Genomic DNA, 18,201 nt, shown 5'->3' on the forward strand with positions numbered 1-18,201 from the left:
GGCATGAGACTCCCTATTTCTGAAGCCTAAAATGGCTTTATTCTGTCTGTCTCCCGCCTGAAATTGCCTCTGCTTCAATTGAGGTCAGTGGGATGAAGTACATTCTCCCGATTATTTTATTTTTAAATCTCTCACTTTCCTCTTCTTAAAATGTTTGCATATATGCACCCATATGAACCTCAAATCTGACGTTTGTACACAGAAGATTGGACATTAGAGACAATAGTTCACACCTAATATTTTAACAACTTAATAAAACATTATTCACGTCAAACTGAAATAAACCCTGATGACTATCAACTCTAACTATTTAAGAGCATAAACCTGTACATTCTGATCTTAAATCTTTGATGTAAAACAGGAAAGTTTTAAGCTAATGTATTGATTTCTTCCAAACCTGTTAACACCCCCAAGACTCAAGGGATTACATCTTTTGCCTGTCAAAAAACGAGAAATATATATCCATGTCGTTCCTCTGCTTTGTCGGCCACATTTTATGACCCCTGGCCAGGAGCTAAAAAACAAGGGCCTCGTGTATCATGGTTCATTCCCTCGAGGACTTCAATATGTGCTTCTTTGCACGAGTTTCGCCATTTGCTCTTTAATGCACATGTAAACTTTGTAGTTCTCCTCAAGTCATTTTCTTGTAGGACAATCCCATTTTTGGGAAGTGATTCAGCTGGCTGTCTTCACCTTGTGCTTATCCTTCTGGAGAAGGGGCGTCGAGAACCCGATGCAACATTCCAGAATAGAAACCCGCACATACAGTGTTCCGCTGTCACAGTACATGAATGTATTTTGAGCTTTTGTAAAGCACTGTGCCTTATCGTTCAGGTCCAGAGAAACAGCAATCTACATTTCCGAATCCTCTGCCTCCTTGACATTTTTAATATATTTAACATATAAACTGAAAACGAACTACAAGCAAATAAGTCCACAAAAGTACAAATCCAACAGTTCAACATGGAAGGTTGTCTGGAGAAATCTTGTCAGAATAACAGAGCTTTGAAATATTTTTTGAATTAATGACGGGAATGGTGCAGGATCTGCCAAACCAACCAATGAGCACGAGAAACCACTGCTGCCAGTGAAGGACAGCCGTGATTTTGAGACTTCTATGAGAGACATGGAGGCAGAGCGCAGTCTAAAAGGACACTTGGGGTGATGTGGTTCTATAAATACCTAATTTTATGCAGAGCTTAATACCAGTGTTTTTTCAATTTCTTAGTACCAGAGCTCGAGTCGGGGTACCCCGTGGGTGGACGGCGTCCCCCCACTTATTTTACTGGGAGCTCGATAACTGGAGGAAATGGAGCCACACATTCACTCTTTGGCCTCTCTGGGGCGAGATCCGAGCCCATTCAGAACGCTACTCACGCACTGGCTTCTCTGTTGCAATCACATCTAAGGGGTGAGCGAGGGGAGGCAATAAGTCTGATGGTGCAAGCCACCTTTCGCGACGTCACTTTCTGTCGTGACGTCAGCGTCCCCCCACTTCTTTTTTTTAGGACTAGTGCCCTGCTTAGTACTATAGATAGCAGACAATACAAATAGACAATTTAAATGTCCTCAATTTGTTTTGAAAAATGAAAGACCGAGTTAGTCTATTCTATGTTACTAAGGCAAGGTAGAGCTTTATGGCATTTGTGTGGGGTGGCGCCTTATGTACACTTGTTCCTAATGTCATGGGTACCCAACAGACTGATATAAGAGCAGGGGTCAAGGATCCCCATGTCTATTTTGTAATTAAGCTCTCAGCCACATTCTAGATTCATTCTAGATGGGTATTGTATTCTGGGAGGTGGTGTTCAGCCAACTACTGACAATAAGTGCTACTAAACCTTCTATACCTCGGACTGGGAAGAACAGTTCTATGTTCCCACATGATATCAATTTAATGATCTTTTTGAGCTTGTCATCGAAGGAGAAACCTTCTTTGTTTTGAGCAACAGCTGGCTGCGTGGATTCTTAGACAGGTGTGACTGCAAGTGTATGAATTAAGTTAGTAAAAGAGACATTCTGGATGTAGTAACATTACTTCCTGTTTAGATCTAATGGATTTAAGATTTTGGGTGATCCATAATTCCGTGTGTACAGGCAATTTTATCATAGTGCTGTGTAAATGATGGGGGTTGGATGACTTCATGGCCATTTGTGTAAGTATGCAGCGGACTCATTGATTAGAGGCTGTGTCTATAAAATAGCTTCTGTATACACCAGAAAAGGAGTAGGCTAATTGTGAACTTAGTGGACCAGGTAAAAGCCAGTTGTGATGGGCATTAGTAACCAGCTACAGGGAACTATGCACCTTAATTCCGAGACTTACATTACCTTTTCAGTGGACTTGGCTAATGGTTGCTGTGCCTCGTAGTCTTTCTTAGTTTCCAGGATTTTCTTTACAAGTCCACCTGTGGACGAGAAATAAGTCACTCAGGTTTATCTCCCCTAACACAAAAGGAGAAAGATATCCTATAGACAAACCAGTGGAAGGTGGGGAATGATATGCTGCAGTACTAACTGCTTTCTGCTGGTCAAAAGCTAACATTCCTAGGCCAAATTACATGTTTCTTGTATCTGATAAGTTGGGGATTCCTCGGGTCGTCTCCCCTACTGAGTCTGGTTAGCTTAAAGACTCCCTACAATCAGCGCTTCGTATTTCTGAATAACTATTTATAAAAACCGTACAACCTAAAGTTCAGAAACTCTGTTTAGTCACCACTTTCTCATTGCGTCTGGTCAGAACAGGGACTCTCTTCAACATGCACACCAGTCTGTCGGCCCACTTTAGGAACTCTCTTCAGCCTGGATCATAAAGGTTTAAAGGGTTATTTCAGAGCCAAAAGTGTTCAAGTGGCAAAGTATTTAAGTTGGAGGACACCCCACAGGAAAGGTATTAAACCTTTAAAACATCTCTAAGTAGCAAAGAGGGAGCATCCAGAGGGCGCTCCCAGGATTTCAGTGTGAAAATAGCCCATAAATGGAAGACACTCAACAACCTTCTGGGTGGCAAGGAAAACATATGCAACTATGACACAGATTTTGATGTGACTTACTCCTTTAGTGCTCCAGGCTTATTCCTGAATTCTAGGAATAAGTCAGTACCAAGCCGGAAGGGCTCCCGCGTTAATCCTTGAATTCAGAAATAAACCAGGAGTACTACAAGAGTATGACATGGGTTATTATTTGAGAATGTGGACCACGGTGTACAGCAAGAGGTCCCCATATTTCTGTGAAATAGGGTTACACTCACTCAGTTAACAAATATTAAATACAATGACTCAAACTGACCGATGACACAAGCTCCAAGTGTTCCCTAGATGTTTGGGTAACAAAGGAATCATTACTGAGGACTCAACACAGTTGATGAAAGAAAAGAAACAAAGGATTAGGATGCACACAAGGAGATTATGTTACAAACGTAAAGGCCGCCACTTTGAGATATCGGCAACCCAGGACAAAGACAGCTTTTGCATACCATGCCACCAGCCTCTGACGCAACTTCAGATATGATGGCACAGACCTGCACACAGGTTCCACCATTGCAGGCAGACATCAAGCGATTGGTGAGATATCTTAGGTTAGCTAGAGTACTCACCAGAAACAGTGTTCATAAAATTAACTTATGCTTCTGATGAATATTTCTAACCACGGATTCCTCATCCTGGGAATCAATATCAGAGCAATGCCAGTTTGAGGAGTGGATTTTTACACTTGGAAGCTCTGCACGACCAAGTCGGTAAAATGACCCTCCATGAGGACATGAAAATTGATACAGTACAGCTAGGTGAATGTATAGATGGATGGATGTCCATGTGCTACCTGACAGATGGCCAAACAGGAACATCCTGAGCCAGGATCATAGTTGCAGCCTTGGTTCTGCTAGAACGAGCTCCAAGGCTTTCAGGAAAATCCTTTTAGGAGACGGCATAACTCACTTTATTCCAAAGGACAATCCATCGGGAAAGAATCTGCTTCTGAACCGCGTTTCATTTCTTCACACAGGCGGATCCAACAAAAAGTTGATTGTACACCCAATGTCCTTATTCCTTAACAATGTGGACATTAAGAGCATGCTCTTAATGGATCTAACCGGTGTAGCCTTTCCGCCTCAGAGGGAAGTAGCACTGAGAAGATCACAGGGATTATGATGTAATGTACAAGTCCTAAAAAGCAACTTACTAGCGAAGAGGGCTGTGCACGGACACTGGACTGATGCAACAAGCACCATTGATTGCAATGAGGAATACAGCCTTCAGAGTTAGAAGTGCCTTGGTATAGCTATGAAGAAGCTCAAAAGGAGCACACAAAGACAGGCATAACTAAATTGAGATTCCAATCAGGTATAATTAAGAGGCAAAGGGAAACATGTGCAAAAGCCCTTTTAATGAACACCAAAAGAGCTGTCAAGTGATATTTAACAGTGCCCAAAGCAAAACTAGGCAAAAGACAGCAAGAACAAATGGACATCAGAGGGTTAAGGTGTTTCTCCTCACACCAGGTGATGAACTTGTACCAGCAGCTCCAGTAAGTCGATTTTGTGGAAGCGCATCAAGCAGCCAAAATGGCATTCATCACCTCTTACAGAAGACCAGACCCTCTCACTTTGCTCTGCTCAATTTCCATGCATGGAGTTGTATATTGTAGAGGTTCGAGTTTAACACCCTTTCTTATTCTGAAGGTAGATCGAACTGAAGAGGAAGCTTAAGTGGACGAAAGATTCTGGGGGGGCAGCAACTGTGAATTCTATACAATTTTGGCATAATTCAGGGTCACCAGAATCAGCTGTGCTTGGTCTTGTCTGATATTTTTTGAGGCCCCAAGGAATCAGCAGCAGAGGCCGAAATACAAATAAGAGGCCTGAATCTCAAAGATGGTGGAAGGCATCCCCTAGAGACCCTCTGGGAAGAACCTCTAGAGTACAAAAGAGAGGACGAACAAGTTACTTATCTCCGGTAATGCCTTATTTGGTAGAAACTCTATGTAGACGTAGATTCCTTACCGTTGAATTATCCCCTGGCATCAGACTGGATCAGGAAATGTTTTGTGAGTAGTACCCCTACGCGCTGGTAGATGGCATGTCTCTGCTTCAAGTGGCACGTCAGTGTCGTCCATGCCACAAGTGACATGCGCAGGGCCTAGATAGGCATCACCCCAGCACGCTAACATCAGTTTGTTTCCACGACTTTCCACGCCATGAGTACGGATCCGCAAAGAACAGTGGCTACTGGAGTGTAAAACTAAGTACCTGAAAAGGGAGCAGCCCTATCCCTAGAAATCAGTTTGTAGAGCGGAGAGGATGGGTGAGTCGGTAAGGAATCTGTGGCTAGAGAGAGTCTCCACCAGTTAAGGCGTTAACAGAGGTAAGTAACTTGTTCATCTTATAGACTTCTAGCTGCAGATTCCTTACTTTAGAATAGATATCCACGCAATACCTCCTTGAAGGTGGGTCTGCTAAGCACCTTTACACCAAAAAGTCCTGCAGGACCGATTGGGTAAAGTGCCCGTACTGATGAAACCGACTGTCCAGGTAGTCAAGTCAAGTCAGATTTATGTCCATAGTAAATTAAAACCATGTACAGTACCATGAACAGTAAAACCATAACAACTGTGCAGATACAAGTGCTTAAATAAAAAATTGCAACTAAAACAAATTACTCTAGCATCTCTACAGCATCCAGGTAGTAGTGCTTAGTAATGTGTGCAGAGAGGCCACTTTGCTGTCTGGCAGATGCCCAAGGCCAGGGCTCTGTGTGCTAACACAGTGGTCGCCGTCTTTGCTTTGGTGAAATGAGCACGCAAACCCTCTGAGGGTTGCTTCTTGGCCAATGAGTAGCACATTTTAATACAGAGCCCAATCCACCTGGAGATGGTTTGTTTCTGCACAGCCTTCTCTTTCTTGGCCTCAACAGATCCAACGAAGAGATGATCATCCACCCGGAACGGTTTGTGCGGTCAAGGTAGAATGATAACACTCTTTTTGGGTCCAGCTGGTGGAGTCTCTCCTCCTCCGCAGAGCGTAAAAGGTAGGATATGTGATAAGACTGCCCTATGTGGAACTGGGTGACTACCATTGGCAAGAAGGATGTTCGAGTCTGAAGGACTAATTTGTCACACGATGTAAGGAGGCGGAGAAGACAGTGCCTATACATACTGGGCCAGGGTAAGGATAAACAAAAGAACCTGGGAAAGGGGAGCAGATAAAGAATCAACCTTTTTCTCAGCACACCTTGCCATGAATTTATTCCAATATCAGGCGTATATCGTCTTGGTGGATGGTCGCCAAGCTGCCATGATAACATTCCAGACTTTGGGCTGAAGGTTGAAAGCTGTAGACTGTCTCCCTCCGTCTCCACACATGAAGACAGAGGGTTGATAGGTTTAGATGGAGAACCCTCCTGTTACAAAGATAGAAGATACTCCCGAAGACGTAGCCTGATCAGACGACTGGCAGCCATGTTCAACAGCTCAAGACACCAAACTCTCCAAGCCCAGCCACAAGAAGGACTTGGGCCCGTCATTCCACATCTTCTTGAGAACTCTGGGCAGGAGTGGTATTGGCTGAAAGGCGTACAGGAGGTCTGAGTTTCACACCAGATGAAAAGCACTTCCGAGCGAGAGCCGACTTGGAGACTCAAATGTGCCAAATTGCTGACGCTGCTCTTTCTCGGTGGTGGTGAATAGATCTAACCAAGGCTCTCCATACTGCTGAAAGAGACCTTGCGCCACCTCCAAATGGATGTTCCATTCACGATCTGCATGGCATCTTCGGCTGAGTTTGTCCACCCTGGCCTTTAGAGAGCCCACCAGGCGTTGAATCTCCAGGGTTATGCTCTGATGTCCCAGCCATGTACAGAGGCTTAGGGCCTCTTGACAAAGGGTCCACAACTCCACCTGCTCTGTTCATTGCAGTACTACATGGCGGTGGTGTTTTCCGTGAACACCTGCACTAGCCTTCCCTTGATGAAGGGTAGAAATGCTTTCAATGCCAGCTGGATCACTCAAAGGTCTAACAGGTTGATGTGGAGACCGGATTCCATCGTAGACCAGAGTCCTCGGATCTCCACCTCTCCCAAATGGCCACTCCAGCAAGGAAGTGCTGCATATGACACCACTGTCAGATCTGGTTGGGGAAAGGAGAAGGTTCTGCCGCTGATCCAACTGTGGCTCGTCAACCACCACTGCAGATATTTTAGAGTGCCCTCAGAGATCTGGATCATGTCGGAGAGATTTCCCTGATGCTGCACCCACTCGAACTTCAGATCCCTCTGCATAGTCAGTAGGCATGTGTCACCAGCAGGGTGCATGAGCCCTAGCTGCCTCTGAGTCAGTCTCATTGAAAGCCAGGATAGAGGCTGAAAGATAGGTATCATAGCCTGAATATCCTGGATTCGCTGTTCAAGAGGATAAGTCAGAAACTGTACTGCATCCAAACCAGCTTCAATGAAAGGGAGCGTTTAAGAAAAGGTAAGGTGAGACTTTCGCATCTTTATACAGAACCTCAACGAATCCAGGTAGTCCACCATAGTCTGGAGGTGGGAGACAACTTCCTGGGATGATCCCGCCTTCAACAGCAAGTTGTCAATAGAGAGGAAGACTGACACCATTGATCTCCTTAGTTGAGCAGCTTCCATGGCTATCACCTCGGTAAACACCAGAGGGGAGCTAGTATGGCCAAAGGGGAGCACAGTGAACTGAAAGTGCTCGTGACCTACTCTGAACCACAGGTACTGTCTGTGGGCAGGCAGAACTGGGATGTGGAAATATGCCACATCAAGTATAACGCTACCGTCCAGTCTCCTGGGTCGATGGTGGACAAGAATTCAAGGAGCCTGAGCATTTTGAATTTCTTCTTTTTTATGAAGAAATTGAGAGGGCACAGGTGTATGATAGGAGGAGGGCTCTGTCATTCTTGGGCACCAGAAATTAGCAAGAATGGCAACCACAACCGCTGCCGGCACCCTCTCCATGGCTCCCTTGGTCAATAAATCTGCCACTTCCTGTCAGAGTAAGGAAAGATGGTCCTCCGTCAGCCTGTCGCAAGTGCGTGGCCTGGTGGAGGGGGGTCCGTATCAGTCTGTGGATCTAAGGGGAACAACTGGCGGCACAGGGCGAATCTGCCAGCGGAAGACCAGTAGGGGCCTTTCCCGAACCCACGAGGCCCAAAGGAGTTGAAGCAGGGACGGGCCACCCAAATATGAGGTGTATGGGCTCATAAAATTCACAAAGTTGGACGGGGATCGTTCCTGGAAATTTAGGGAAGTGTGGAGACGACTCAGGGCAGGCTCAACAGCCGAGTCAGGCCTTAAGTGTTGAATCTCCCTCGTGCCGTCGGATGACTTCGACAGAGGGGGCAAAGTTGAAGACCTATTCGACTTCTTGCTCTTCTGTTTTTTTGGATCGACTAGGATCAAGACCGTCGAGGCATCACACGATGAATAGCAAGGACCTTGAAGGACCGCTCCATCAAGACCTTTTGGTGCATGACGCCACAATCGACGCAGGTCTTAGTGTCTTAGTGTCATGGTCGCGCATGAGGCACCAGAGACAGACAAGTTGCAGGTCTGTCACCAATATTAGGTATAGGTATACCTGCCACACCAGGAGACAAGTCTCAAAAAAGTTTCGACAACATTAAAAAAAAAGAAAAGATAGTCAGAAATGACTGAGGACACAGAAAGAAAAGAACTGATGGCAGCACACTGAGGCGGTGCCTACATAGCCACCAATCCACTTAACTTCCGGTGTGGACAATGCCATGCGGAGCCGAATGTCGTCACCAGCTGGCGCTCAGAAATACTGCTCACAAAACATTTCTGGATCCAGTCTGACGCCTCGGGATAATTCTAAGGTTAGGAATCTGTGGCTACAAGTCTCTAATAGATATTGCGTGTTTTTAAAGATAGTGAAAAGAGCTACCAACGGCATGTTCCACCAAGTGAAGATATTGTTTGCCACCCTCGGTTGCCAACAGCAATCCTGATCTGCAAGATGAAGCCTACTGAGCTTAGCGCCATTTACATTAAGGGACCATGCCAGAAGACTCAATATTGAACTATCTTATGACGATCCAGTCACCACCTCAGGCTCATCGTCTCCAGATAGAGGGCATGGGACACCATTCCACCTTGCTTGTAGCAGTAACCACTTTGTGAGTGCATGGATCGACCTGTTCTTAAAGGAAGTTAGAAATGCTCAGATAGTAAAACGGAAAGAAAGCATGTTGTGATCATGCTATTCTATGGGAGAAGAGAGGCATCTGAATTCTACCTCGCCCGTGTGACCGCCCCAATCTGAAGTGAGCAAGTTCGTCACCACTGATACCTCCGAAGGAGGAAAGGAGAACAGTCTGCTGCCTGTTAGATTGGCATTTGACATTCACCGCTAAAGGCGGCATGCCGCCTCCTCTGAACCCCCAGTCCTCTCTATAAGGCAGACTAGTGCGGTGTCAACACCAGTCAAAGACTTCATTGAACTACCGCATGTCCCAGCAAATGCGGGGCATCGAAAGGATGCGAGACTCTACAAGACCTAGCTGTCTCAGTATCGTCAAGGCTAGGACAGAAGGCTCTTGCCTGAAACATTGTAATCATAGTCTAAATGGCTACTCTTGTCAAGGGCGGACTCTTGTAAATGGAAACGTCCTCATGACACTCTTATTTGGCATGGCCTTAATAAAGGGAAGCCCCTGAGAATGTTGAAAATATGTCTTGGATAATTGATGGAAAATCCCACAGTATACAGTAACAGCAGCAGCCTGCAAATGGGTCAGGACTAGATGAGGAGATCCAGTCTACAACTGCGAGCAGCTGATCTACAGGAATAATTGCGCTCTCCAGTTGCGAAGAACGGCCTTCAACAATGACAAGACCTTTGTTAATACTCAAGGGGCGATACTTTCTCAGGGCTTCAAGGATCGACAGAAGGAAGTAAGCATTCTGCAGGTCTAGTGAAACCATCCAGTTCTCCGGAGTGAAGGCCAATAGAAACTGTGCCATCATCATCATCATTCTGAATTTTTCCTTCCTGAGGAATTAGTTCAAGACTCATCGGTATCAGGCTTCTATCCTTCTTGAAAAGCAGAAAGTATCTAGAATAGCAATCTAGTCCCCCTTCTGCCTCAGGTAAAACTTCAATTGATCCTTTGTCAGGTAACAATCACTTCTGGGACACCCGCAGAATCTGAGCAAAAACTGGAGGGACGTGAGGCAAGGTTCACAAAAATGGGAGGGCATAACTTTGCAGAGCAATCTAAAGGACCCATGGGTACAACATTGTACACTACTAGTGGGGTATGTAATTCTGAATTTGGTGCCGTACATGTCCAATTGGCTTATAAAGGGGCTTAGCAACAGTGGGACAGGGCAAGGAGGTGGAGGAGGACTGCTAACGTTTCTGGTGACCTCTCACATATCACCGTTCCTACCTCTGGAGACATAAAAGGGCTGAAAAGGTTTTGAGGCCCCACGAATAACCTTGAAACTTCAGATACTATTGGAGGGACTGGCAGGTGGACTATAGCAACCTGAAATAGTGAGCTGCAGCTCTGCCCCCCTTGAACTGTTCTAAAGTAGAATCTGCCTTCTCAACAATCATGCTCCATCAAAAGGCATATCAATAGGTGAGGCATGGTTGGTGCTCAAAAATCATATCCAATGCATCTAAGCATGGCGTCTGATGTTCTGTATCTGTGCTATCCAGGCTGGTACTCAAAACATACTTTGATGCATTTTGGCCACCCTGTATCATCTGTGAAAATTAACTGCGGAAGTCTTCAGACAAAGGTGGCAAAATCTTGTTTGCCATGTCCCAGATGGCATGAATGTAGTGACCACAGAGTTTAGAGGTGTGGTGAAGTGGCCAGGGCAGCTAACTTCGGAGCACAGGGTTCACGGTTCGATCCCCGGCTCCAGCGGCAGCTCAGCTCAGCACCATGTGACTCTGGGCAATAGCTCGCTTAATTGCCACGACGGCCCCCAGCGCCTTAAGACCCGTAAGGGTGAGTAGTTCACGCTTTACAAATACGGATTTACATTTACATTTACAGACACAAACTGCTCTTAGGGATTGGAGCACCAGACTAGCCAATAAAATACTCTTTTACATAGTGTACATTTGCTTCAATTCTCTGTCTAGTGCAGCAGTGGGAAAATAATTTGGATTGACTGGTAGAGACCTGAATTATAAGACTCTCTGGAGTAAGATGCTGTTTCTGGAAAATTGGATCGCCTGAATAAAGCCCATGTCTTCTGGCAATCAGGCGACTGACTGGCAGGGTCAAAAGAATTGGACCAGGCCAACAGTTAAGGGTCTCAGTTAAATTGTTTTGACAACAAGGGCTCTGAAGTGGAAGGACTATGCCACAAGATTTCTACCGGAAAATGAACCATCGTTTCTGGTCTAGGCAACTGCAATTCTAGCACCTTTATGGCTTTTGGTACTACCACTTCAAAAGCAGCACTTTCTTCGGTAGGGGCCCTTCTTGGGAAATTCAGTTCTGTCTCTGCTGAAGTGTAGAAGCCACTAGTGTTTTCTAGGTCAATTGGTCTGCCTCCTCATCACAGTCTTTATTGTGGGGAACATTCTCAATACTCTGAAGAGTATCAGAGTCAGAGGCAAAGAGGACCTACATCCTCCTGAAATACTGCCTGCAGGGCAAGGGGACAGGAAGAGTATTCCTCATACTGAGGTCGCGCTATGGTGATGATATGGCACATCTTACAGCGGGGAGGATCTGCAATTCAAGTCAGGGCAGACATCAGTAATTGTACTTCTCGAGCCAGGTATATAGCGGATAAAGAAAAAACACCGACCTGTAACAAAGGAGTTGAAGCACAGCCTGGTGCAGAAAGTGGAGCAGGGTGTGGCACAGAGTGGTCAGTTGACATGGAGGGACGGCCTACCAGCAGAAGCCCATGTAGAGGTCCTGATGGATCTATGGTGCTTGAACGCACACCAGATGGATCCCAAACCATCTTGAAGAGTCGCAAAATATTGAGGGCTGCAATCTTTTGTGGAGTCAATGATGACCACAGATCAGAGTTTGGTGTCAGAGTCAAACCTGTAGAGTACCCACTATGAGGTGTCCCAATAGAACAAAAGCGTCAAAGGGACAAGGAGCCCAGGCTGCACTTTTTGCATTTTTTCTTCACGTAATATTTTAATGTCATCTTGAACTCCCCCAGGGATGCTGAACAGAGCAGGATCGGGAAGGGCCGTATTTCTTGGAATGTGACCAACCTCATTTCTTGTATTCGGTGATGCAGAGTTTAGATTCCTGCTCCGCCATTCTATTCAAGTGCATCAGGAAATATATGCTGCAGGACTTCAAGACATGTGTGGTGCTGAGACACCAAAGAAAAATGTTATGCGGTTCCCTAACACATATCTGCTTACATCAAGTGCAGTATTGTTTAAACCCTGTTGTTTCAGGGTACGACATACCTGCAACAATGTTAAAACAGTTTATACTAGAAACCTCAACATTCTTGATCGGAGTAGAAGTGTGCTGAAAAAGTGGAACTTATGTCAACATGCAGGGGTGGCACATACATGTGGCTTCGCATGTCATGTTACAAATTAGGCAATTATGCCAACCTGCCGGGGTGCAAAAGCTATTGCAAGTTTCTGAATCCAGAGGGGCATCTGTGGAGAGCCACAATTTGGCAAATCTGTTGGCAAAGCAAAAGTATCTATCGGATGATACAATATCAAATTTCTGCGGTTCTAGAAAAGAGCTATCGGCCCTAAGGGTGGAGGAGCTGAACTATAACTGACAAGAATACAATTAACTAGAGTAAATAAATATCTACAACCCCAACCAATTCCCACCAAAAAGAAAAAAAGCCCTTAGTCTGGATTTGCAGAAAGCCGTGAAGTCCACTCATTTAGGAGCCTTTGCCTCTACCCGAAAAAGTGCACATTTGCAATTAACAGTAAAGAAGCATATAAAGAAGCATATTTGCATTCAGAACCCCTAACTCATCTGTTGTTCACACTAATAAAAGTACTTTTTTATGCACAAAAGAATGCAATGGACTCACAAAGCTCTAGGGATAAAGTCCAACGTATACAGTGCCCATGCAGAAATACATGTCAACGGGCAATAGACTAATCCGGCAGCAATGACAACGCAAACAAAACTTTTCAAATGATGTACGATTGCGGTCCCTACTTTTTGGGGCAACATTTGAAATGAAAAGTAGGGTGTTAATAAATGTCTTCAATCCACTGTGATGATTAGTAGGACCTGAGTAAATTACTGTAGGTATTGAACAACTAACTCTGCTCACCGACAAGTGGCCTAATCTGATCCTACGAAAGGAACATTTACAGCCACCAAAGGTTGCATGCACCATTCTGCTCTATTGCTTTGCTATCTTTTAGCAAATTCTGAACAAGTATGAAAGATTTGATTATAGAAGAACCATCTCTATGGCGCTATCAGATGCCCCTCATTCATTACAAAACAGATAACTACACAAAAAATAACTTTTCTTAAAACTTGTGAATATATATATATATATATATATATATATATATATATATATATATATATATATATATATATATATATATATACACCAGATGACAGGTTGAGACAGATGACTAATGTAATACTTTTCCTGGGGGGGACTAAGTTACAAGAATGCTATGCCGGTGTAGCATTCCCTCAGGTTTGAAGAATTTGCATAAATGACTGAGAGGGGTGGAGGTGCTCTAGGTGCAGAAGTTTTAAACGTTGAGACCCACTTTTGGAATCCCTTTAGGATGAAAGTGCAGCAGTCTAGGGATTGAAATAATAAATCACAATTACACCAATTTTGATTCAGTGAAAGAGCGGGTTTAATAAAATTACATATTAGGATGCCATCCTCATCTTGTCCATAAGAGCCTAATGATGGCATGGTAAGTATTGCCATATCAGACAGAGTGACTAGGTCCATGCATGACACTATCTGTGCGCCTAGAGCACCAGTGAATGGTGCTCAAAGGAGTCGCACAACCCACCAGATTCTCAATTATAGTATTGGCAATGAAACACCAATGGTTCTATAGAAAAAATACATTTGGGAAAAAGGCAAAAAATTATTCGAATTTTCACAGGAAAAAGAGGGTTATAGTTTGAAAAGGCCTCCATTCTGGAATGGCGCATGTGATAATGAGGTTGGGGTATGATTTCATGAAGTTCAGGATGAGGCAACAAAGGATCAGAAAGCTCTTTGTTGAGGGACGGGTGATTTAGCTGCCCAGGTAAACAGATGTCATGCAGGGGAAACGCTTCAGAATGCAGTATTTCAACCAATGACCTGCATGCCGGAATAGCAATTTACGAGGCTGAAGAAGAGAAGATGCTTCTAAAACATTAAAATAAACTCAACAAAATGGAGGAGAGGAGGGGGTTCACAGCCAGGAACACAATATCTAGCCACAAACTCAAAATCAAATACAAAACTGCTGTTAAGGCAACCTTGCAGCTCCCCTCCACTCCACAATACTGTAGACTGAATGTCAGCTCACAAAATTAAGCTGTGCTCTCAACACACTGCGCCACGCACACACCATGACTTACCGTGCTTCTCGTCCCCATCCAGTTCCACGGCAGGGTCCTGCAAATACAAAGCAAAGGCGCTTTTTTCCCCACAATATTTACATGCCTGGAGAAAGGAATCTTGTACTGATGTCTGGGTACAGTACATACGTGTATTTCTTCATTTCTAGATTTTGTAACACTGCTAGTTTACAGCACGTGGTGATATAGAAATTACTAATACACACAAACGTATACATCCGTGTCTGTGACAGAGAGAGCTGGATACTGGATGCCATGGTGTGCCTTCACCATGGACACTCTGATAAGGCAATAATGGATGACCTATGGCGAATGATGGCTATGGAGCGGTCAAGAGCCTTAGTGCTCCTTGACCTCACCACAGCCTTCGATACAGTTGATCATAAAATACTAATTTAACAGATTAATAGACTGTGATATGAAAGCCTTTTTTAAAGCCTTTCTGATCAATAGACCACAATGATAATGAACTCTCCCTATAGTGAAGATCAACTGAGTGTGGCTTACCCCGGAGGACCATTGTGTTCCCCTTCCCTTTAATCTGTACACTGGACCCCTGGCGTTTCAGTTACATCAGACTGGGGTCTCATTTTATATGTAAACAGTGTTTTAGCCACTCCTCTGGTAGCTGGCATCAAAACGGTTACTAATCCTGGACTCCAAGCCCATGTCACCAAAGTTGCTTCTACCACTTGAAATGCTTGAAACATATATTTTTGTTTTTAGGCCAGGAAATAAGGGCCCTGATGACTGTGGCATTAATTCAATCGCATTAATTCAATGACAATGCTTTATTCCTAAATGTCCCTGAGGGCCTACTTGCTCAACCGCAACTTGCGCAGAATTCAGCATCTCCTCTCCAGTCCTGTATGGCCTTGGGAAATATGACAGCATTTTATCCACCCGTAAAGCTTCGCACTAGCTATCAGTGCACAGACGCATTGTTTTAAAAACATTAACTATGGGGCACAAAACAGTTCTCTAAAAGCCCCTCATTCCTGGCAAGTACATCTTCTTTGTATGTGCCATATAGGTCCCTGTGCTCCAAGTATACATTTCTGCTTCAAGTACCAAAAGTTAAACCAGTTACCTTTGGGGATACATCAGTTTCAGTCACCGATGCAACAGTATGGAACATCTCACTCCTTCATCTGAAAAAAGAACCTTCACTACTACACTTCAGGAAGTCATTCAAAACCTTTATTTTGGGTACTTATTCTCTTTTCACTTCTTCACGTACTTGACCAATACTGATCAACAAGTGCTTTTTCACTGTTCAATTGCTTGAGCATCAATAAACTTTGGTAGTGGTGCACTAAACAAATAACTGCTAACATGACAGGAACCTTAAATCCTCTCAATCCTTAAATCATCCTGGCTCAACAATAAGTTTAGGAAAATGGTGTTCACAGACAGCTACCCCAAACCAGAGAGGATATGAAGTGGCACCTGGAAACCAGCAGGAACACACGATTTGTTACTTAGTTAGTTGACAGATGGAGAGAGGACAGAGAGAGAGAGAGAGAAGAGGAAGAGGAAGAGGAAGAGGAAGAGGAAGAGGAAGAGGAAGAGGAAGAGGAAGAGGAAGAGGGAGAGGGAGAGGGAGAGGGAGAGGGAGAGGGAGAGGGAGAGGGAGAGGGAGAGGGAGAGGGAGAGGGAGAGGGAGAGGGAGAGGGAGAGGGAGAGGGAGAGGGAGAGGGAGAGAGGGAGAGAGGGAGAGAGGGAGAGAGGGAGAGAGGGAGAGAGAGAGGGAGAGAGAGAGGGAGAGAGAGAGAGAGAGGGAGAGAGAGAGGGAGAGGGAGAGGGAGAGGGAGAGGGAGAGGGAGAGGGAGAGGGAGAGGGAGAGGGAGAGGGAGAGGGAGAGGGAGAGGGAGAGGGAGAGGGAGAGGGAGAGGGAGAGGGAGAGGGAGAGGGAGAGGGAGAGGGAGAGGGAGAGGGAGAGGGAGAGGGAGAGGGAGAGGGAGAGGGAGAGGGAGAGGGAGAGGGAGAGGGAGAGGGAGGGGGAGAGAGGGGGAGAGAGGGGGAGAGAATGTGATTTAGGTGTGCCAACCATCTATAAGGTGTTTAAAAGCAGTAACATAACTAAGATGTCGTGAGTACGTTTAAAATTAAGCTAAGAATTGCTGGGTCAAAAATGGTTTCAGTCATTGTCCATGTAGTAGTGCTTGAAGAAAATACGACTTATTGGGCACGCAGCATGAGGCCGCTAAACAACATGTTTTTATTTTTAACCCCCCCCCCCAAATAACGATTTGTTTCTTTTTACTTCCCACAAGCAAAAAAAACCAAGTGTAGACATATGAGGAAACTGGCCAGAGTTTCTCTAATAGCATACACAAGTCCATTTTAGCACACAAGTTATATTAATTGTGGAGGGGGAGAGCGGGCGAGCGAGACAGAAAGAGAAAGAAAGAGAGAGAGAGAGAGAGAGAGAAAGAGAGAGATCCAATTTTGCACAATGCCCCTTCATTCTAGCATTAATCACAGAGTGGGCTTCGCAGTCTCGTGCCACTATAGAAGAAAAATGCAGCGGACAAAATCCCATTTGACAGCCGACCACAAGGGAAAATTAAAGAAATAATTAATTTTACCTTGTCATCCTGTCGAACCCCCCCCCCCACCCCCCCACCCCTCTTCCCGCCCCCACAGCTCTTACCTGCACGGGCTGCGGCTGCCATTTATTATGCAGACTGCTAACAGTTGTTAAAGAGTGGTAATGTCAACTCTTACCCACTAAGAATGTTTGCAGCATCCAGGTTCCAATCCATAGTATCTAAGAGTTTTACACCAATGTTTGGTTAAAACTGAAGGGGTCCACAGGAAATCATTAGCGCATCGGTCAGCTAGCAACAATTTGACGCCAATGGTCCAAAAAGATGAATAGGGCAGTTACAACAAAGGAAACTATGGTTAAGTCACAGCATTCCAACCCCATGAAATAATACTGCACCAGCTTTAGAAAGTTCAGAGCAGGTTTACCAGACCTTCCCAAAGAGCCACCGGTGAGTCTACCCTTAGATATTCAAATCAAAGAACGAGAAACGGATAGCATTCTTCAAAACATATACACTTGTAAATCATCTTTTTCTCCAGGGGCTCAATGGAAGATTTAAGAAAAATTAACTTGTAGATAAAATAAACCACAGCAATAGTTGACTCTGCCATGACCCAAAGAGCAGTAGTTTTCCCACAGCAAGAAAAGGAACGGTGCAGTCCACATATAGTTGATCTAAGCTTAGGCCAACACAAGGAGGTAATCACTGCTACTCACGGTCTCCATTTCTGGCATCTCAGGGGGAACAGGGGCTGCTTCCTCCACCACAAACTGCTCATCTTCATCGTCATCCTCCTTCTGTTTATCAACAATGACACTAGGGACTAGCTTGCCACTGCTGACCCTGAGGAGAAAGGGCGCCCACCCAAATATTTACAAATGGAATGAGTGTTCACATTTGAATATTTTATAAAACACTATGTTGATTTAAAAGAAATTGGCACGGAGTTTCCAAATGCATCTCAAACAGAAGACAACACAACCGGTATAAACAAGCAAAGGAGGGTGTGGGTAGAGATAAAACGGTTACAAAAGACTGGGTATTTGACACCCAAACAGCTTGCAGTCATTAAGATGG

At 44.8% G+C, this 18,201-nt stretch overlaps 1 protein-coding gene across 5 annotated transcripts in view; it reads right to left on the reverse strand.

Moving 5' to 3' along the window:
• Nucleotides 1–18,201, reverse strand: part of IFT54 (intraflagellar transport 54) — a 372,547-nt gene that overhangs the window by 33,936 nt on the left and 320,410 nt on the right. For all 5 annotated transcript variants that reach the window (XM_086956264.1, XM_086956262.1, XM_086956261.1 and 2 more), the window contains 3 exons: nucleotides 17,841–17,967; nucleotides 14,570–14,606; nucleotides 2,332–2,408 (listed from right to left, as the gene is read on the reverse strand). In XM_086956264.1, coding sequence (XP_086812390.1) covers nucleotides 2,332–2,408; nucleotides 14,570–14,606; nucleotides 17,841–17,967 — 241 coding nt within the window. The remainder of the gene's footprint in view (nucleotides 1–2,331; nucleotides 2,409–14,569; nucleotides 14,607–17,840; nucleotides 17,968–18,201) is intronic.

Source organism: Lissotriton vulgaris, chromosome 2_1, assembly GCF_964263255.1.
Source record: "Lissotriton vulgaris chromosome 2_1, aLisVul1.2, whole genome shotgun sequence".
Lineage (NCBI taxonomy): Eukaryota > Metazoa > Chordata > Amphibia > Caudata > Salamandridae > Lissotriton > Lissotriton vulgaris.